Source organism: Aspergillus campestris, assembly GCF_002847485.1.
Source record: "Aspergillus campestris IBT 28561 chromosome Unknown P168scaffold_13, whole genome shotgun sequence".
In the NCBI taxonomy this organism is placed as follows: Eukaryota; Fungi; Ascomycota; class Eurotiomycetes; order Eurotiales; family Aspergillaceae; genus Aspergillus; species Aspergillus campestris.
The window spans coordinates 803,009-824,136 of record NW_020194348.1 but is presented as its reverse complement, the minus strand read 5'-3'; the positions used below and the strand labels follow the sequence as shown (position 1 = coordinate 824,136).

General features: G+C 46.4%; 4 protein-coding genes across 4 annotated transcripts; 3 read left to right on the top strand and 1 right to left on the bottom strand.

Moving 5' to 3' along the window:
* The first annotated feature begins 7,939 nt into the window (after nt 1–7,939).
* Nucleotides 7,940–9,992, top strand: P168DRAFT_275625 (porphobilinogen synthase HEM2). Its single transcript, XM_024835506.1, has 2 exons — nt 7,940–8,556; nt 8,631–9,992. Exons 1-2 carry the CDS (start codon nt 8,338–8,340, stop codon nt 9,534–9,536), a joined length of 1,125 nt encoding a protein of 374 aa, XP_024689560.1. The 5' UTR covers nt 7,940–8,337; the 3' UTR covers nt 9,537–9,992.
* On the bottom strand, nt 9,780–12,197 carry P168DRAFT_336072 (putative Zn(II)2Cys6 transcription factor). The gene is made up of 2 exons (XM_024841721.1): nt 11,333–12,197; nt 9,780–11,240 (listed from the first exon to the last, which is right to left on the bottom strand). Exons 1-2 carry the CDS (start codon nt 12,186–12,188, stop codon nt 10,024–10,026), a joined length of 2,073 nt encoding a protein of 690 aa, XP_024689559.1. The 5' UTR covers nt 12,189–12,197; the 3' UTR covers nt 9,780–10,023.
* A 2,953-nt stretch (nt 12,198–15,150) lies between these two features.
* P168DRAFT_293346 (exportin CRM1) lies at nt 15,151–19,900 on the top strand. Its single transcript, XM_024837794.1, has 11 exons — nt 15,151–15,579; nt 15,674–15,703; nt 15,777–15,849; nt 15,902–15,973; nt 16,058–16,770; nt 16,838–17,609; nt 17,666–18,136; nt 18,193–18,422; nt 18,514–18,892; nt 18,946–19,117; nt 19,177–19,900. Exons 1-11 carry the CDS (start codon nt 15,514–15,516, stop codon nt 19,415–19,417), a joined length of 3,219 nt encoding a protein of 1,072 aa, XP_024689558.1. The 5' UTR covers nt 15,151–15,513; the 3' UTR covers nt 19,418–19,900.
* Nucleotides 19,901–20,139: 239 nt separating this feature from the next.
* Nucleotides 20,140–21,127, top strand: P168DRAFT_313272 (PPP1R11/YPI1 family protein). The gene is made up of 2 exons (XM_024839649.1): nt 20,140–20,509; nt 20,621–21,127. The coding sequence occupies exons 1-2, from the start codon at nt 20,278–20,280 to the stop codon at nt 20,893–20,895; spliced, it is 507 nt and encodes a 168-aa protein (XP_024689557.1). The 5' UTR covers nt 20,140–20,277; the 3' UTR covers nt 20,896–21,127.
* The last annotated feature ends 1 nt before the right edge of the window (nt 21,128 follows it).

The window sequence follows — 21,128 nt, the reverse complement described above, 5'->3', positions numbered from 1 at the left end:
TCAACTTGCCGCGGTATCGGACATCCCTAGTTTTTCTCAGGCGATGAACGATCCTTCTTTCTGGGCGAGTGTCGATTTGTTTGCTGGTGGTATTGCCGAACCAGCTGGTGGCAGCCCGTCAAATTCTCGATAGGCTCCCATGTGTTTTCCGAGGTATCGTAACCTTTCCATTTGACCAAGTAAAGTGGTTTTCCGCTGACTCGTTTGTCTCTTAGGATTTTCTCGACTTCGTACTCTTGTTCGATGCTTTCGTCGATTTCCACATTTGTCGCGATTTGGCTTTCTTTCGGCGCTGGTTCCAATAATGAGACATGAAAGACTGGGTGTATGCGGCGCATTGATTCTGGTAGCTTTAGCCGATAATTGACTGTTCCCAATTTCTTTTCGATGATGAATGGTCCCAATTTTTGGTGGTCAAGTTTCTGACTTGGTCGTTTGGTTTTAATATTTCTGCGGAGCAGGAATACCTTTTCCCCCTCTTTTAGGTCAGGCCCTTCCTTGTGGTGTTTGTCGTAGTAAATCGCTGCCTTCATATTCATGAAGTCGATGTCTCTTGCCAATTGCTGGTGCAGTGTTTTGAGCGCCTTTGTTACTCCTTCCGCTTGTTCCGATACGGTTTCCTTGTTCCTGGGTTCGCCGTACATCTTTGGGTGGTAACCATGATTTGCATAGAATGGTGTCTCCTGCGTGGTTGCGTGTGCTGCGTTGTTGTACGCGAATTGTGCCATTGGTAGGTATTGTTCCCAATCGTTTTGTTCGTAGTTGATGTAATGTCGAAGGTACTGCTCAATGGTCTGGTTGGTTCTTTCTGTTTGACCGTTTGCTTGTGGGTGATATGCTGTTGTCAAGCGGTGATCAATCCCCATGATGTCTGTCAACGATTTCCAAAATTTTGACGTAAAGAGCTTATCTCTGTCCGACGTGATCTTCTGCGGCATCCCATGATTGGCGATGATGTGGTGCAGTAGCACGTAAGCCATGTCTTGTGCCGTCATTGTGCTCTTCGTTGGTACGAGCTGGATGTATTTTGTCAATCTGTCCGTGATGACAGTGATCATATCCCATCCTCGGGATTCTGGTAGTGGTCCAACAAAGTCCACCGTTATCCATTCCCATGGTCGTTTTGGTGCGTCCGGTGACTGCATCTTCCCATAGGGTTGGTGCCTCGCAGGCTTGTCCCGTATACAGGTATCACAATTTCGAATGTAACCCTGTACGGTTTTTCGCATGTTAGGCCAATAATAGTTCCGAGTGATTTGTTCACATGTTTTCTCGGTTCCGAAGTGTCCTTGAAGTGGTTCGTCGTGGTGCATTCTGATGATCTCTTGTCTCATACAGTAAGGTATGTAGATGAGTCCATGCATGTAGACTAATCCGTCTTCGTCTGTGACCAATTTGTCGCTGTCTGCTGAGTTGTTCAGCATCTCTTGAATGGTTTTGTCTTGTTTTGTTTCGTGGATCAACTTGTCCAATAGATCGTCCTTGATCTCCATGGTTCCTGCCAGTTGTTGATGGTTGTATGTCAATGATCCATCTTTATGTTGCTTGAGGATCGCAGGTTCGATGATTTTGTTCTTTAGCTCATAGTCCGGTCGTCGACTCAGCGCGTCGGCTTGGCCGTTCTCACTGCCTTTGCAATGTTGGATTCTGAAATCATACTGCGATAGTGTTTCTGACCATCTTGCCTGTCTCCGCGTCAACTCTTTGGTTGTCGTAAAGAAGGTAAGGTTCTTGTGGTCCGTTCTGACGATGACTTGTTGCTTTGCTCCTTCGAGGTAGACTCTCCATGTTTTGAATGCGGTGACGATTGCCAATAGTTCCTTGTCGTGGATGTCGTAGTTTAGTTCCGCTTGGATCAATTTCCTTGAATGGAACGCGACTGGTTTTGGCTTGCCGTCGTCTCCTGGTTGAGTCATTCTCATCCCGATAGCGTAGTCTGAAGCGTCTGTCTCAATCGTTGTTTCTTTCTCTGGGTCGTGTTGCATCAAGACTGGTGCAATGGTGAGTTGGTGTTTGATGTCTTCAAATGCTTTCTGACAGTCGTCTGTCCAGTTGAAGTCCTCTGTTTTCTTCATCAGGTTGAAGAGTGGTCCTAGCTTGTGCACGTAGTGATAGACAAATCTTCTGTAGTAGTTTACTAATCCCATGAATTGTTGTAGTTCTTTGAGATTTCTTGGTCGTGGCCAGTCCCTGACTGCCTGAACTTTGTTTTTGTCGGTATGGATTCCCTCCGTGGATATCCAATGTCCTAGAAAGTCTGTTTCTGTGACGTGGAACTCGCACTTCTTCAATTTGCATCGTAGTTTGGCGATTCGTAGCTTCCGTAGCACTTGTTTGACGTGTATCTTGTGTTCTTCGAGATTCTTCGAGAAGATAAGGATGTCGTCGAGGTATGCGATGACGAACGTATCCAGTAGTTCTCCTAGTACTTCATTGATGAATCTCTGAAATGATGCTGGTGCGTTGGTGAGACCGAATGGCATGACCAAATATTCATAGTGGCCATATTTTGATCTGAATGCCGTTTTCCATTCGTCTCCTTTAGCGATGCGTAGCCTATTGTATGCGTCGGTGATGTCGAGTTTCGTGAAGATCTTAGCTCCTTTGAGTTTGTCTTGTATTTCCGTGATTAATGGTAACGCGTGTCTGTCTTTGATCGTGACTTGGTTGAGTGGTCTGTAGTCCACACATAGTCGTAGGCTTCCATCTTTCTTTGGTACAAACAGGACGCCGTGTCCTGCCGGTGATTTTGATGGTCGAATTGTTCCTTTCGCTAGTTGTTCCTCAATGTACGCTCGTAGCGTTTGTGATTCCCTTTCTGACATTGGGTAGATTTTCCTGCATGCCACTTGCTTTCCTTCTTCGATTGGAATAGTGTGGTCGTGTGGCCCATGCTCTGGTAGTTCGGGGTTTTCGGGTTGCTCGAATAGTTCCCTGAATCTTCCGTAATCCTGCGGTACGACAATCTGTTCTGTTGCCGCTAATACTTGCACTTCGATGTTGCTGGTGTTGAGTCCCTCACCCGTAGGTCTCTCGGTGACTTCTCCCAGTGTCGTGATTTCACAATAGTTTGTCGCTGTGTCCGGTGCCCACCCCGGTAGTGTTATTAACCAATCTCGGTGACTTGGCTTTGTCGCTGCCAACACTCGTGTCGCATGGTCGTCGTTAGGTTCACCTCTAAACCTCTTAGCCGATACTCGGGCTCCTTGCTCCTGAGTATGCCGTTGGGACTCAGACACCCCTGTCGTCTGTCCTTGTTTTGGGCAATTGCAATTCGTAAACTGAAGACTGCCTGTCTTCCAGTTGATTTCTGGGTTGTGATCCCTGAGCCATGGGATCCCCAATACTATATCGTACCGTCCTAACCGTGTCACGTCGAAGTTTATTCGTTCGAAATGACCGAATACAACCATAGGAGTCGGTCCCGATTCGACTGTAAGGTGGTTTCCTAAGTTTTCACCGTTCAGTCCTGCGATAGGTTCTGGGTTGGCTTTTCTGATGCCTTCGATGCCCAGTTTCTGTTGGAATTGAGGGTCCATGAAGTTGCCCGTTGCTCCGGAGTCAAGCATCACTTTGGCTGCCTGTCCGTGCACTCGTGCAATAAACTTGATATGGGTTCCCCATCCTGTTGCTGCGATCTGTTTTTTGTTTCGCCAATTTGGTGCTCGCTCGTATGGCGGTAGTTGTGGTAGGTAAGTGCTGATGAACTTGTCGTCGTAGTGCGTCCTGCACTTGTCATCGTAGCACTGCATCCATGCCATGTATTTGTGGTGTGGGTGATGCGGGTAACTCCTACAAGAACACTGTAGGTCCCAACATGGGCACGTTGTTCCCCATCCATCCACGCTCTTTGGCATTTTTGGCGAGTATCCTGACGCTGCCTTTTCTGCGTCATGCAGTCGGCAATGTTTGTCGTAGCACACTATCCATGGTAGTTCCTTGTGCCGTGGGTGCGTCCTAAAATGGGCACATAAGCACCATTCATAGTCGCAGTATCCATGTGGGTTGGAACGTCGTTTGTGCTCGAGTTTCGCGAGTTCGTCATGGTACCAGGTGTTGTCTTTCTGACACTGCGCGCACCATGTTCCTGAATGTTGCGCGTGCTTCCATCGGTGTGTTTCCCATGATTCGTTGGTTTTTTCCCAGCATTCTAGGTTCCAGTGGGTGCAATCCCTGACCCTGCTGCGGATGTTTGCCTCGATGGCTCCGTTGAGCTCTTTGATTCTGTTGGTCACAATTGATTGCTTCCTTAGCTTGACCAATGCTCGTGCGACGTCCCGTGCGTCGGCTTCTTCGCAATATCCTTCTGCGGTTTTCTCTGGTTCTAGGGGATTTTGAGGTGTATCAGTCTCTAAGCTCAGCCTTGGGCCTCTCGCTTGAGTACCGAATTCTTCGTCGAGCGGATCGATATCGTCCCAGACTATACTAGGAAATTCGTCCTTTTCGACTGGCTCATTTGTGCTGATGGCTTTATCGGACCCATCCGTTCTTGCGTGGAATTTGTCGCTTCCGCTGTTGGACTCCACCGTCCCTTTCTCTTCGTTAGGATGGCTTTGATCCTCTATGTCGTAGTCGTTGTCGTCGCTCCACCAATGATCGCTTAGATCCGTGGGTTCGTTTGACCAATCGATTTCGTAGGTTGCGCATAATTTCTTGGCTGGTGGGTCCGCCTTGGACCTTTTGCCCTTATCGCTGTTCTGAGCACCTTTGGCTCCTTCACGGGTAGCCTTCAACTGCTTCCTTGGTTCCCTATTGTTGTTTTTCTGTTGTTGGCCCGATCGGCATTCCCTTGCCATGTGGCCTTGTTTTCCGCAATTGTAGCATGCTCTGTCGTTTCGACGTCGTTCCCTTTCTTCCTTAGGGATTTCTCGGTGTTGAGCTGCGTCTAGCTCCATTGGTTGTAGCCCATAAGGATCGCTGTATCCTTGGCTCTTTGGCTGCGCTTGTCGTTTATCATTGGCGTTGTACTGACTTGTTCTCTGGTTGCCTTGGTACCTGTTGCCTGACTGATTTTTGCGCCTAATGTTGAAGTCGAATAACTTGTTGTCGATCTTAACTGCTTGTTCGATCATCTTGCTGAGGGTTCCTGGCCGTTCCATCCAGATCAGTTTCTCTTGAACTTCTGGTTTGAGCCCTTCCTCGAATCGTGCAATATAGGTGTCGTCATCCCAATCCAACTGAGATATGACCTGCTGAAATTCTGAAGCATACTGGCTGACTGATTTGAACTGTCGTAGTCGCCACAATCTTCGTTCTGCGTTTCGAACCGCATCGATGTCCCCGAATGTCGTACGGAGTCGTTCCTTGAAGTTGTTATAGCTCTTGAACACTTCTTTGGTTTCGTCGCCTCGATCGTTTTCGGTGTTGTCCTGGAAGTCCCTGATGTAGGGTTCGAACCAATCGAACGCTGGACCCTTCAGGTACGTGGCGGCGAATACAATTTTGTCGGATTCGGCGGCGAGTCTCTCTCCGTTCATCTTCATGTACATGTCCATTTGCGTTAGGAATGCACGAAGCTTAGAACGAGTGCCGTCGAATGCCTCTGGTGGTTTAACCTTGACAGTGCGGGTCGCAAGTCGCCCCTCTAAGGTTGCGATATGCGCCTGCAGTTGCTCGATCATGCCAACGACATCTGCTGGGGTTGGTCCTGCGCTGGCGTCTCCCTGACTGCTTCCACTGCTAGTCCTAGGGGTTGGCGCGGCCGTTCTGTTGTTGTTTGACATGATGGTGTTTCGATTTGTTTTTAAGTTAACCCAAGACTCTACTCGTGCTAACTGGCGTTCAATGTGTCAAGACCCTAGGATCCCTTCTCGCTTCTGCCGTCCTAGCGTTGGTGACTTGGGTTATTCGGGGTGAAGAGCGCCCTGCGGTCTTCCTATCAGTTATCGACGAGGGGTTCTGTACTAACCCGAGGCCTCACACAGTGGCCGTGCTACTGTATCGATCGACGAGTGACCCGATGGTCCAAAGGTGACTAATAAGCGATAAGAGAAGTAAGGTGTGTCAGGTACGAAAACCTGATCACTTAGGTTGAGTGTGGGCGAGTAGAAGCTAGACTTGAAATGTATACTCAGACTTGAGAGTGTTATTGAACGCGACTAACTAAACTGTAGATACAGGCGAATGAGTGTTCTTATATATCCTTCCTTGGCTACTCCCGTGGTGACTCCTTTGTGGTCACTTCCGGAGTCGCTCCAATTATGTGTTTCCCTTGGTGCCTACTCCTCCGGCTACTCCCTGGGGGTAGGCGTGGAGTAGGTGATCGCATCACGTAGCTACTCCTCTATCTCACGTTAGGAGTAGGTGATCGTATCACGTGACTCGTAGTCATCTTTGTGCAAGGGTTCCGATCCTTATGTCAATCGATTGGCGTCGGGCTTCTGCCTGGCTGTGCCGCCTTTCGTGGGGTATTAACCTCGTTGGGTTTCCGTAACAATTTATATATAAGACCAAAATATAAAGCTGTACTTAAGAAGGTACTATATTTTAAGAGTTGAATAAGAATTTTTATAAATATACTAAGTATAATAGATATAAATAATAATATTTTATCTAAATAAATTAGTATCTTATATAAGTATAACTAAAAAAATAGTTAAAAAAGAAAAGTCTTAAAAATATTATATAAATTAGAATTAAAATAAATTAATTCTAATCTATTTTATCTTCAATTATAAGATAGATTAAGATGAAATTCTTTAATCTAGAATTCTAGTAGATCAGGATCAGGATCTAAAAGTTAGATCTAGGTCTGCCCTATTTTAAGGTCTAATTAAGATTATAAAAATTATTTCTATATATATATATATATATATTATAAGATATATATTTTAATATATATATATATATATATTATAAGATATATATTTTAATATATATAAGACTTATCTTTCTAAATAAGTAATAAATATATTTAATTATTAAAACAAGTTTTAGTGCGGATTCAGATTCTTTTCAAGATAAATTATATAATACTTTATAATATCAGGTATTTTACTTTTCTAAATAAATAATTTAAGATTTTCTAATCATATCTAGATTATATATAGAGTAAGCAACATCCAGGGTAGGCTAGGTTAAGGATCCTTATCTTAACCTGACTACTGGTATATAATCAGGTTAAGCCCTAGGGCTTAATCACTAGGTTATAGCCTGTGATTAACTCTTCTTAATAACTAAACTTATTTAAGTAAGGATTTATAAATAAAATCACGAATATCTTACTTTATATAAGGTTTTAGGTCTTGTGTTTAGAATATATATATATATATCTCTTATATTATCTATTTATATAATTTTAAAGTAGATTTAAAATATTTAATTCTACCTCTCTAGACCACCTGTTTAATTAAGTAGTTATTTAACTTATTTAGGCCTAGTATAGGTATAATAGTTAACCATGGTTAACCAGTCTACTGGCGGTTAATAGAGAATCTATATCTTAATCTGACTAGTGGTGGATGATCAGGTTATGGTTAAGGTATAACAGTCAGGTTAACCCACTCTAATTATATATATAATTGTCTACTTAATTTTATTATTAATACTTACTATTACAGTTAATTATATATTTAAATCTACTAAACAAAAGTAGTGTAATATAACCAGTTTGGTTCCAAAATGCCACTCTAATTCCTACCATGTTATCTCTTTGAGTCTTTGGTGTGGTATCTAGAGTACCGCATAACATTTCCTTTTATATTACAAAATTTATAAACCAATAGGCTAGGGGATCCTCGGGGTTACTTGGCAGTTTCATCAGGATATCATGTGGTATATGTGGCATCATTTCCAACAGCCACAGCCATGCATACCAGAGTCTTAATGTGATGCGAGAGCAGAATAAAACCAGTTTGTAATCAAATGACTAACCAACCCCATTCCAGTACCCCATGCCGGCAAGTTAAATGGGAGCGAAAGAGGGTGACCAGCACCCTCGGCTCGGACTTGAGCGAGGTCCCATGTAAACTACTCCGTAGTACGGAGTACTACCGCGGTTACTGCAACGTCTTACTACTACAGAGTACTTTACTACTTACTACCCATCATCTTTTCTCCTCCCACAGATAGTGTTGTAATTGAAATTCCCGCTCAGCAGTTGGGTGCTGTTGGAAATTACGTCCTAATTGCTACTCGCTCAAACTACTTGTTATCCTTTATCATCACTGTCAACATTGTTATTATTGTGATTACCTCTTTGTCATTGCTTTTTACTTTTTCCCTTTTTCACGTGGTCAAGTGCAATATCGCAATCAATACCAAGGAATCAATCAGCGCACGAGTGACAAATAATTTTAAACATTCAATTGATTCTATCACACAATTGCAAGCAGAAGAATGTCTTTCTCCAACTTGGTCTCCGATTTGGCCTTTAAGGATGCCCGGGATGATCGGAGCTCCCAGATTTCCCACGTACGATCGCAAGCCACTGCTCGGTCGCACACAAGTACAGCTGCAACCAGTGTTAGTATATCCGGTGACATCTCGAGCCAACTTCATGCTGGATATAGTCATCCACTGAGCAGGTCATGGCAAGCGGAGCGGCAACTGACAAAGGTATCTATCCCACATATGGGCCTCGGTAACATGTGTATCATCTGTGTCTACTTGTGCATCTAACTCGTGTATAGGAAATGCTTATCTATCCTCTATTTATCACTGATAATCCCGAAGAAGAGACACCGATACCTTCACTCCCCAATCAATACCGCCGGGGTGTAAATCGCATAGTACCTTTTCTGAAGCCTCTTATCCACAAGGGGTTGCGGTCCGTCATCCTGTTTGGAGTTCCCCTCGATCCTTCGGCAAAAGATGCGCTGGGGACTGCTGCGGATGATCCATCCGGACCAGTCATACAGACTATTCGGCTCCTGAGGTCGCGGTTCCCTCAGCTTTATATTGTCACCGATGTTTGTCTCTGCGAGTACACGTCGCACGGTCATTGTGGAATCTTGAGGGACGATGGGACACTTGACAATGCCCAATCTGTTGACCGGATCTCCGACGTTGCACTGGCTTATGCTGCTGCGGGGGCGCATTGTGTTGCTCCCTCTGACATGAATGATGGCAGAGTCCGCGCTATCAAACTGAAGCTGATCGAGGCTGGCATGGCACACCGGGTCCTTTTGATGTCTTACAGCGCTAAGTTCAGTGGCTGTTTGTACGGGCCCTTCCGTGATGCCGCCGGTTCGTGTCCCTCGTTCGGGGATCGCAGATGCTATCAGCTACCCCCCGGGGGCCGAGGACTGGCTAGACGCGCGATACAACGAGATATCGCCGAGGGTGCTGATATAATCATGGTGAAACCTGCGAGCAGTTACTTGGATATCATCAGAGACGCAAAAGACCTCGCCACAGATCTTCCAGTCGCAGCCTACCAAGTCAGCGGGGAATACGCAATGATACACGCTGCTGCGAAAGCTGGCGTCTTTGATCTCAAAGCAATGGCCTTCGAGAGCACCGAAGGGATTTTAAGAGCTGGTGCCGGGATTGTGGTAACCTATTTTGTGCCGGAGTTTCTTGACTGGCTCTCATAGTCATCTGTCTACATCGCGATTGCTTTCACACAACAAGCGGATTTTGCGCCATAAGGTATCGTGAGAATGTACCTTTGCACTTGTTACCCCTTACCAATTTGTAGCCCGTGCAATATCGTGATTTGGAGCTGCCGATTGACATGTTACTACGGTTTCCAAACCATCCAACCTTGTTCCATACCCTTGGGAACCTCTATTCCATGATGAGAGATACTCGACAATCTATCTAGACAATTTTTTGTATTTGACGTTATCGACACCACTGATGTCGGTTCTGGTCTTGATGTGGGTGACAGGATGAGGTGGAGAATTGAAACGATAATCTACACAAAAAGAGAGAGAGGACCCTGAATTCCATATAGAAAGCACACCGCATCCCAGGTTGTCCAACGAAGAAACAAACTAGAGCCCATGGGGCAGACAGGAATGATAGTAGGAATAATGATATTTGCAAAGTCATGGGATACATAAACAAGAGCAAGTTCTCTCACATATAACTCGGTTTGAGGCCTTGGAATCCATATGCCACAATGTCGGATTTCACCACCTCTCCTGGGGCCACATAGGCGCCCCGCCGAAGACGAACACCGGGGTAGATTGTACAGCCGGCACCGACATAGCAATCTTCTTCTATTGCAACTGTGCGACCCTGATAGCGACTCTGAGAGCCTTTCCGTTCCTGCATGTTGGCATGGGCCATTGAGGTGAGGATGGTAACCCTGGGGCCAATCCACGTATGGGCACCGATGGTTATAGGGCAGTCATCGACAAAGAGACACTCCTCGGATATCATAGTATCCTCTCCAATATGGATATTGTACCCATAATGGCATCGGAAAGGGGCCTCAACAATGGCGCCTTGTCCAATGGATCCTGTGGAACGAGGGGTGACGCCTGAAGGTGAATTGACACCCCCATTCAAGAGCCCAAGTACTTCTCTTAACAAACGACCCTGTTCCTTGATACTGAGACCGGAGATGGGGTTGCAAGAATTGTTGAAGCGCCATAAAGCTGCTTTGCATCGTTGCCTTTCTTCCACAAGGTGAATATCAAAGGGCCTATATAGTTCGCCCAGAGTCATTTTATCCTTTTCCGTTTCTTCGTTCGAAGACGTGCGTGTAGATAGCTGATGCTCAATGCTAAGGGCCATCCGCGCCTGGGCTTGGGGGCTACTGGTGTCCACGGCACCTGGATGAGCTGGCCGCTGATCGATACCTGGTTGGAAGAGTGGTACGCTTGGTTTCCCATGCGGTCCGTGAGAGAATTCTCGTATCGGGGGTACTATCTGGTAATCTGTCTTGGGATGCCCTTCCCGAGATAGTTCATGTATTGGCGGCACTTCCCTAAGCTCCGACTTTGCCAGATGATCCGATGGATAGCTAGAATGGGCAGTATTCGGCCAAGATCGCTTCGACCATGACCCGCAATTAGAACCAGCCCCCGTGGGACTTGAGTTGAACTGTGCACTTCCGGCACGTTCATTTTCATCTATAACGATCGGTTTCATTTTGGCCGTTTCAAGCTCGGCGAGAATTTGCTGGCGTTCATGTCCCGAACCTACATCATGTACATATTGACCAGTGATATCAGTGTAGCCTTCTTTTGATTGCAGAGGGACTGGGGCTTTTGCACTCGACGGCTTCTGCCACGTGCTCCGCGACGAATAGCCTTCGCACAAAAAGCCTCCCCTAATACAGTTGTTGCCTAGTGTAAAGTTGTCAGTCAACGAATAAGGTGTATATAGCTATCCGCTTGCGTTGAAGTGTTGATCAGCTGGTACGTTGGGATTTACTCACACGCGGGATGTTGCTCGTCACATTTTTTCTTTCTCTTGCGGCAGGTCATGCATCCGGTTTTCGTTCTGTTGCTGAAAACACGCTTTCTCTTTGGGGCGACTTGAACGGTGCCAGGCGCCCGTTCTTGATGGAAAGCAGTCAACGGCGGTGACTGTTCACTCTCCGCGGACCCATCGACCGGGCGATCCATCGTTCCCCAGCTCTTTTGAGTCGCCTCATGGCCTTGGGCCTCGCGCTGGAGTGCTTCTGCTAACTGGGCGTCAGAAGGATCTATTTGTTGCGCACGTTGCGCTTGGCTAATCAATTGAGTGTCGTATTCTTGCCAAGGAGAATTTGGGTGTGCAGTTCGGGAGTCCTCACTCTCGTCCGGTCGTGTATGCAATGGCGGAGAGGGATGTGTCGCGTGCTTTACTTCATGATCATTGTGGGCTAAAGTAGGGCCATTTGAACTGGGCGGCTGTGTGAGAGTATCCGGAGCATCCTCTGCTTGAGATGACGTGGTCTTGGTGCCTTTATTGAACAAGCGTGTTTCTTCTGTATCAACTGATTCCGACCTTTTTCGCTTGCTTCTGTTTGTGACCATAGACCCATATTGCGATGGCGACCGGCGCGACTCATGATCTTCATAATCATTTCTGGCGGCCCCGTTTTCCAACATTGGTCCCTCCGACCGCGATGGGGTGTCATGTCTACTTCTCCCCGAGCTTTCTGATGGGTTTCGATGTTCTTCATTGTTCGGGGCAGCAGTGGCGGTAGCTGGTGGTACCGGAACGAGCGGATCTCTCCCGTTCACCGCCGTGAACCGGGAGGGACTATGCTCTGTCCTGATTTCCTTTTCAGGCTCGTGATCGTTCATTGTGGAGGAGAGATCGGGGAGGCCAACGATTGAACAACAATAGAACGGTTTTTCCGGCGAACGGAAACTCGGGTTAGATTAGTTTATCGATTTCGAGTCCACTGTCCCCAGAGCTGTTGTGCTATGGCGCTAGACAAGTGACCTTTCAGGGCAACGTTTGCAACCAATCGCCACAGGCTAGTTCCATTGAAAATATCAAGACAAAGGTAAGTTAGTTGACTCAGTACAATGTCCCTGAGGCAAAAACTAGAAAGAATGATTCGATTGCCGACACAGGGGGGGTTAGATGCCACTCGAGCCCATGGGCGTGATATATGGAAATAGCGTGGGCCTCACGGGCCAGGACAATTGAGCCCAACGACCTCACTCCCTGATTGTAAGGCGACTTCCAATCTATCCCACTGAACGGCGCCGGTCACGTGCTTCGCCGTATGAACGAGGAAAGAGTGCAGATGGATTCAGGGAGGATGTGTTAAGAGTAAGACCTCTCTAGATTTTCGAAGAAGATGGACTCGGAAGCATCCGACGTACAACCTGAGGTCAAATTATTAGGACGGTACACGTAAATTGAAAGTCGGCGGGCATCTGTAATTGAGCCACAAGTAGAATCCCACTTGGCCAATGGTGGGTAGCGCTCAGAAATAAATGGGAAAGATTTATCAGTTCCAGCAATAGTTAACTATGCTGGAGGATGACAGCTCCGGGGCCGAACCATGGGGTAACCATGAATAGATTAGGAAGAAAATCTCGGGTGGTTTAAAAGGGATACCACAGGAAAACCCCAGTGGTAAATCCTGCAAATGATAGATATCAACAGTACTCAAGGAGTGCGCGGGGGAGCAAGTAATTGCAGTGGAGATTGCAAAGTAATACACTCTGTATAGAGTGTGTTGGAGGGGGGGAAGCTAGAAGGGAAACTAAATCCAACAAGAAGCATGCCAGTAAGGGACATTAACATTAATATGGCGTCTTCGCCCGCCTGGGACAAGAAAGCACGAAAATAGGCTCAAGAGCAACCTAATCGTAATCATCTTGCAAAAGGACCGACCCCTCAGTCCTTCAAAATTCCAACAAAACACTAATCCAAAACTAGGAAAACAAAAGTGCCTGGAACGCTCAATTGTATCGTTATTATTATTATTATTCTTGTCATCGTCATCATTATTTATTTATCAGTTTTTCCTCCTTTCTTTCTTTTTTTTTTCCGTGTTTTTCTTCTTCTTCTTCTTCTTCTTCTTCTTCTTCTTCTTCTTTGTCTCTTTCCTTTTTTAATTTATTTTTATTTTTGTATTTTTTTGCTTTCATTTTTTCTATGATGAAAGATAATGAAAAAAAGGGGGGGAAAGGGGATGTGCTAAACAGAGAAAAGTAGAGCGGGGAAGAGGAAACGGATGTGGGTGGAACAGGCAGGTACAACTGAGGTTTTGACCGGGGGGTTTTGAGACTCCAGAAGAGATGATAACTTTCTTGATAGGTCCTTGACCATCGGTTGGCACGACGCGGCTGCCAGCTGGCTAAATTGGCGCGCGATCGGCCATCGCCGCGCTGACACGGCTTGGTGACTGGTTGGTCCCTCTATCTAGCGTCTCCGAGACATGGAGACTTGCTGGCACTAGCATAACATCAAGCTGGAGGTGTGGCGCGCTCAGGCGACCCGCCACTCTTGGAAAGGAGGGTCAGCACTCAGCAGAGTGATGCCTTGGTTCAGGTCTTTCCCACAGCTGTTTGCTCCACCCGTGAGGGAAGCGCGACGCCGTGGGAGATGATTGGTGAGTTGGACACGACTTGATTGTGAGGTGGAGTGACAACCACCCGCCGAGTTGGACTGATACATTATTTGCCGTTGGCGCTAGGTTGGACGCCCAGGCGCGGTTGCGAATGGTTGGTGGTAAGTGGTAACTTGTAATCCTGGCACGGGCGGACCTGCTGGGATCGTGCACCCGTATTGTTATACGTTATAGGGAGCCTAAGTCGTGGTCAGGAAAAGTTATGTTGGTTTTGGGACTTTTTTGCAAATTAGTAGAAGGTATAATGGATCAACCCGAGGCACACTTGTGTTAGTTAGGACAGAGGTACGGAGTACCTTGCGTGTTTGTTTTTACATCTCTAGTCACCATCTGGTGCTCCTATCCAGTATTCCTCCATGACCACGCCCTGTTGATAATATAATATGATAGTTCTATTGTCATATTAACCCACGCAGGCGTGTTCATGCCACAGCTTATGATTTTCCTGATGCTGTCTGCCAAGGGACAAAATACCACTATTTCTAATTGGACTCTTGGGTTTGACAATAGTTAATCACCTAGTGGTTTGTATAACCGCCATTGTTACCCAACTTAAATTTAGGATGCTAATTTTTATGCTCCCAATATCCAAGGAATTCAGCTCTCCAATTATCTTCAGTATATGCCTACTTAGGTAGTATGTAATTAATTGTTATGCCAGCATATCAGGCGTCTGCCTGGCGCTACGGGATATTCATCTCTCGAGTCTACCATGCATGTCATGGGCTTGTGTTGGTTTGGAGCATCAGCCCATGCTAGACAAGGATATTTTGCTGATAATCCCAGGATTGAAAGTAAATTGTCTTGTCCCGGTATTCATCCATATGGATAACATGGATTCTAAGCAAAAAGGATGAGTTGATTCACACAAAGGATCCATAAAATTAGTGTACGGTACATAGCAATTTTACGCTGAGATATTGGGTACTATTTCAGCTGCTAAGGTGATATGATAGCAGCTGCCCGGCACGGAGTACATAAAAAACTTATCCTTTACTCCCCACCTTGATACCCTATGCTATCCAGATTAGTTACAACTAACCAAGTCATTAGAGCACTGATGACTAATATAGTACACAGTGAGGTACATAGTAGTAGTGCACTAGTTGACTGTCCACGGCAGTATTCTGACCCAGTGGACTTTTCAACACTTCAAATACTCTCCTCACCGCCAGTAGCAGACCTCTGTTCATACTGTGGTTCCTGAGAATACTACCCATGTCCTAAACTAAACATCCACTTACCAAGTTACAACAGCCCGCCGCACAGTACCATCTGGAAACCTGGAATACAGTCAAGTCATACCTACTGGGCTCTGGGAAGCTTACCTCTACCTAACATTGGCGAGCCCCTCCAGCAGATTCCCTACCCCACCAACCATTTCACTTTCTTCCCGTGCGCCTCGGACTCTAGGGGATATCATTCAGCAGTAAAATATCCTCGAGCTACTCCATCATTCCATTGCCACAGTTCATCTTGGGTTCTTTCATTGTACGCCAAGCTGAGGCCCAAAACCCATCGCCAGCCCGTGGAGCGGAATGTCTGTTTCCATACAGGAGCTGGACAATACTGTCCGCGCCTTTTACGAAGGAAAAGGTGACCTGGTGAGTCTCGAAGCCCAACAAGATTGGTTTACCCTACCCTTAAATGGCCCTCGATCTTGTATACAATGGATTGCTAATTCTACCGGAACATCAGCAAAAGCAAGCACAACAGACTCTGACGGAGGTGAGCTTATTGCAATCAGTAGTATATGACCGCTTTTCGAACGCGATGCACCTAACGCTTGTCCAATAAACAGTTCAAACAGAACCCAGATGCTTGGTTGATTGTAGGAAATATTCTCCAAGAATCGACCTATCCGCAGACCAAATGTGCGATACCCGTTCCCACGCGATTCACTCAACATATTCTGATGGTGTGCAGATCTCGCCCTTCAAGTCCTCGACGATGTGATCATGACGCGATGGAAAGTCCTGCCGAGGGAGCAGTGCCTGGGTAAATTCTTCTTGATCTTCGACCCCTCGCCATCCACTTCTTTCGTCGTACCTTTGATCTGACGCTTGTTATCGGTTCATGCAGGTATCCGAAATTTTATCGTCAATTTCATCATTGAGAGCTCGCGATCGGAAGAGAAGCTACGAGGCGAGCGGGCCTTTCTAAACAAACTCAATCTGGTTCTTGTCTCTATCCTGAAACAGGAATGGCCGCACAACTGGGAGACGTTCATCAACGAGATCATTTCGTCTTGCCATACCAGTCTTTCGATCTGTGAGAATAATATGGCTATCCTCCGTCTCCTATCCGAAGAGGTGTTCGATTTCTCTCAGGACCAAATGACCTCGGTCAAAGCCAGGAGTCTGAAGACTTCCATGACACAAGAATTCTCGTCAATCTTTCAGTTGTGCTCTGAAGTTCTAAATACGGCAAACCAACCGACTCTAGTCAAGGCAACATTAGAAACGCTACTCCGCTTCCTGAACTGGATCCCGTTGGGGTATATATTCGAGACGCCTATCATCAACACCCTTCTGACGCGGTTTTTGGAAGTCCCCGAGTTTCGTAATGTGACACTCAAGTGCCTCACGGAAATCGGAGGGTTGCAAATCGGAGCTCCGTATAATTACGACGAGAAGCTTGTTCACATGTTCACGGAAACTCTGACTATTGTTTCGAAGACTATCCCACTGTCGATGGACCTGAAGCCGGTATTTGCGAAGAGCAACTCCAGGGATCAGGAATTCGTACTGAATCTCGCGCTTTTCCTCAGCTCTTTCTTTAGCGCCCACCTGAATGTAAGTCTCGACTTCCGTGGCAGAGACGGCGTTGAAAATGTGGTCGCGCTATATCTAACTTGAATAGCTCATTGAAAAACTACCGAATCGGGATTATTTGACACACGCGCACTTTTATCTTATCAGAATCAGTCAGATCGATGATAGGGAGGTCTTCAAGATCTGTCTGGAATACTGGACGAGATTGGTGCAAGAGCTGTATGAAGAAATGCAGCAACTCCCGATTACTGACATAAATCCCTTGGTGAACATGGGCGTTAGTGGCCTGTCAAATGGAGGTGCGCCTCACCCCAGCACATTAGTCAACTATCCCCTTCGCAAGCACAAATACGAAGAGGTCCTTTCGAGCCTGCGCACTGTGATGATCGAGAAAATGGTACGCCCAGAAGAAGTCTTGATTGTCGAGAATGACGAAGGCGAGATCGTTCGGGAGTTTGTCAAAGAAAGCGATACAATCCAGCTTTACAAGACGATACGCGAATGCTTGGTTTACCTTACCCATCTCGATGTTGTTGACACGGAGAACATCATGATCGAGAAGCTAGCCAAGCAGGTTGACGGATCCGAATGGTCATGGGTTAACTGCAACACCCTTTGTTGGGCAATTGGATCGATCTCGGGTGCCATGAATGAAGAGACTGAAAAGCGTTTCCTCGTCACTGTCATCAAAGACCTGCTTGGTCTCACGGAGATGAAACGTGGGAAGGACAATAAAGCTGTTGTGGCGAGCAATATCATGTACATCGTCGGGCAATACCCTCGGTTCTTGAAAGCCCACTGGAAGTTCTTGAAGACAGTGGTCAACAAATTGTTCGAATTCATGCACGAGACACATGAAGGTCGGTTTTTTGGATCATCTCAATGAGTATATATATATGTTGCTGACTTCCACTAGGTGTTCAGGATATGGCTTGCGACACGTTTATCAAGATTGCCAACAAATGCAGACGCCACTTTGTCGCACTCCAGCCGGGAGAGAACGAACCCTTCATTGAAGAAATTGTGCGCAATATGAGAAAAATCACTTGTGATCTTTCGCCTCAGCAAGTCCATACGTTTTACGAAGCGTGCGGATACATGATATCTGCTCAGGGCCAGAAGGGCCTCCAAGATCGGTTGATCGAGAATTTGATGTCATTACCGAACTCAGCCTGGGATGCCATCATTGCCCAGGCGAACCAAGATCCCTCGATTCTACAAGATGGCGAAACGATCAAAATCATTGGCAATATCATGAAAACCAATGTCGCTGCCTGTTCGTCGATTGGCACTTATTTCTATTCTCAGCTTGGGCGCATCTACCATGATATGTTGAACATGTTCCGGGCATCCAGTCAGCTTATCAGCGACGCCGTCATGCACGATGGTAATACACCCATTTCCTTTTGACCTGTGTCGCAGATTCTAACGTGCCATTCATAGGGGAAATTGCAACCAAGACTCCGAAAGTGAGGGGGCTGAGAACTATCAAGAAAGAAATTCTTAAGCTTATCGACATCTACGTGCAAAAGGCGGATGATCTGGAGATGGTCAACGCAAACATGGTACCGCCGCTTCTTGAAGCAGTCCTCGTGGATTATAACCGCAATGTCCCTGATGCACGAGAAGCGGAGGTGCTGAATGTGATGACTACCATCATTCACAAGTTACATGTAGGTTATATATCCTGCTATGTGGTTCTTCTAGGGCCCCCAGGATGAATGAATATTGCTTTTCCAGAACTTGCTGCTAACAGATCTACAGAACTTGATGGAAGACAAGGTTCCGCTAATCATGGAGAGTGTCTTCGAAAGCACTTTGGAGATGATCAACAAGGATTTCCATGAATACCCGGAACACCGCGTGCAATTTTTCAAGTTGCTCCAGGCTATCAACCTTTACTGCTTCCCGGCATTGCTCAAACTTGACGCCTCTCAATTCAAGTTTGTGATCGACTCTTGCATGTGGGCTAGTAAGCACGACAACCGCGAAGTCGAAAACACTGGCCTCACAATGTGCCTCGAACTCATGAATAATATGGCCGAAACTGATGCTCAAACATCTAACATCTTCTTCCGTCAATTCTACATCCCCATATTACAGGATGTGTTCTTCGTGCTCACTGATAATGATCACAAAGCTGGTATGTACCAGTCATATATCACATGAGCGCGAATGCTAATAGTCTTTCTATAGGTTTCAAGTCCCAAGCAATGCTCCTGTCGCGAATGTTCTATTTCATCGAGTCCGGCAAAGTGCAAGATCCTATTTATGCACCCGAGCAAGCCCCGCTGGGGACGTCCAACAAGGAGTTTCTGCAGGAATACGTTGCAAATCTTTTGCAGACTGCGTTCAAAAACCTACAAGAGTATTTATTTCTCATCCTACGAGTCTCATAGTTGGTCAGAGATGCTAATGATGCTTCAGGGTTCAAATCAAGCAGTTTGTCGTCGGACTATTCAGCTTCAATGACGACTTCAATAAATTCAAAACTCATTTGCGGGACTTCCTGATCTCGTTGAAGGAGTTTGCAGGCGACCACGCGGAGCTTTATGCGGAAGAGAGGGAGCAAGCCCTGCGTGACGCCAAAGCCGTGGAGCGTGACCGTGCCATGAAGGTCGGAGGTCTCTTGAAACCGTCTGAAATGGACCAAGAAGACGAGCTGTGACTAGAGCAGGAATTGCGCAATGAAGTTGCTCCGCCCCCTTCCGATGAACCGTCGGGGCGTTTGAAAGCGTCCGGGTCGCAGAGTCAAGATCCTCTCGACGGCTGGTCCTTCTACAGCTTGTGAATTGAGAAAAGAAAAAAGAAAAAAATGATTCTTTCCCATCGCTCGCTCCATCTACGATGTATATTTGACAGCGGTGGCAGGCTAGCTTGTTTGCGTCTCCCACTTTGTTCTATTAGTATCTGGATCATATATGAAACCGTCTCTGGATCTTTCTGGATCTTTGAGGCAGCCAATGCGACCCAACTTGAATTTGTTCAACAAGTTACATCACCGACACATGGTTCCTTAAGCTCTTGATGGCGAAGGTAGATAGGACCTGTGGCCTATATCATAACGGTGCTAGTGCTACAGTGCTCATGGTACATTACTACAGACGCCATATTAGATGCTAGTCTTCGTACACTTTCCTGCCTTTGATGCCATGGTTATTCAGTCTTCAAGGAGAATCAACAAGCCTCAGATAGTTGCATGTATTACTCGATTGAGGTCACGTAGTCGTTTATACAATTTGCTTTCTTTGAACATTCGCAACACTTCGCCATAGATGCTTTGTTGTGGATCATTTGGAAAGGCGGGCGGTGAGGCTCCCGGGCCGTGGCCACGCCTAGATAGGGACGAAGACGACGTAAGGTATAAGCCACATGGAATACTCCGTACAACCTCTCCCATTCCTTCCTGCTTCTCCACACAGGGCCTCACCGATTGCCACATTGTTCAGAACTACATTGAACTAACTAATGAAACTGTATTTCACCGATTGCCGGATATTCCTGGACGGGCTTCCATGGTAGAGCGCAATGTCTCACCACCGACAATTACCGCAAAATGCGACTTCCGGATCTCAAACTGAGTCGTCTCATTCCCACGATCGGAATGGCTCTTCTACGCCCTCAAATTTTGGCATGCTAAGGTTGCGAGCGGAAAACGCGTCCAACGAGGTAGAGGCGGAGAACGCAAGTTCAGCCAGACACATTCGGTGGAGTGAGGATGTTATCGATAATGAAGGAATGGGCAAGAAGAGCTCCAAAGGTATGTTACATATATACGGCTGCATCATCCACCCTTGGTCAATTTCTCTTGCCCTTGTTATCAATTAAGTATAAGATAAGCTAACACGGGTGCAATCTTCCACAACCCTAGTCTGCTGCATTTACCACAAAGCTCGACCTGTTGGCGAAAGCAGCTCTGAATCGGATTCCTCCGACTCCAGCTCCTCTGAGTCAGATAGTGATAGCGAAGTAGATAGTGCCCGGAGAAGCTCGAATGCTCAGCGCAGCACAAACTCACAGGACGGTCCTTCGAATCAAATACGAAGGGAGCACACCTGCTCTGCAGACCACCGCCATAAGCGGCCCAGCAAGCGGAGAAAACCGAGTCCCAACGCCTATGAGAAAATGCCCCGGACTTCTAAATAGCGATGAAGAAGAGTCATTCCCTTTTTCACGGCATGGTATTGTTGAATGACTGATGATGAGATTTTGTAATATATCTGAAATGCGCCCCATACATTTTTGCTGTACATTTTTTAAAAACGCGCACCAGTGCATCTCACCTTTGATCCTCCTTATTCTAAGTTATCTAATTATTTTCAAGACATGTTTGGCTTGGACGAAAGTCCTGACACTTGTGAGAGGACTACTGAGAAATA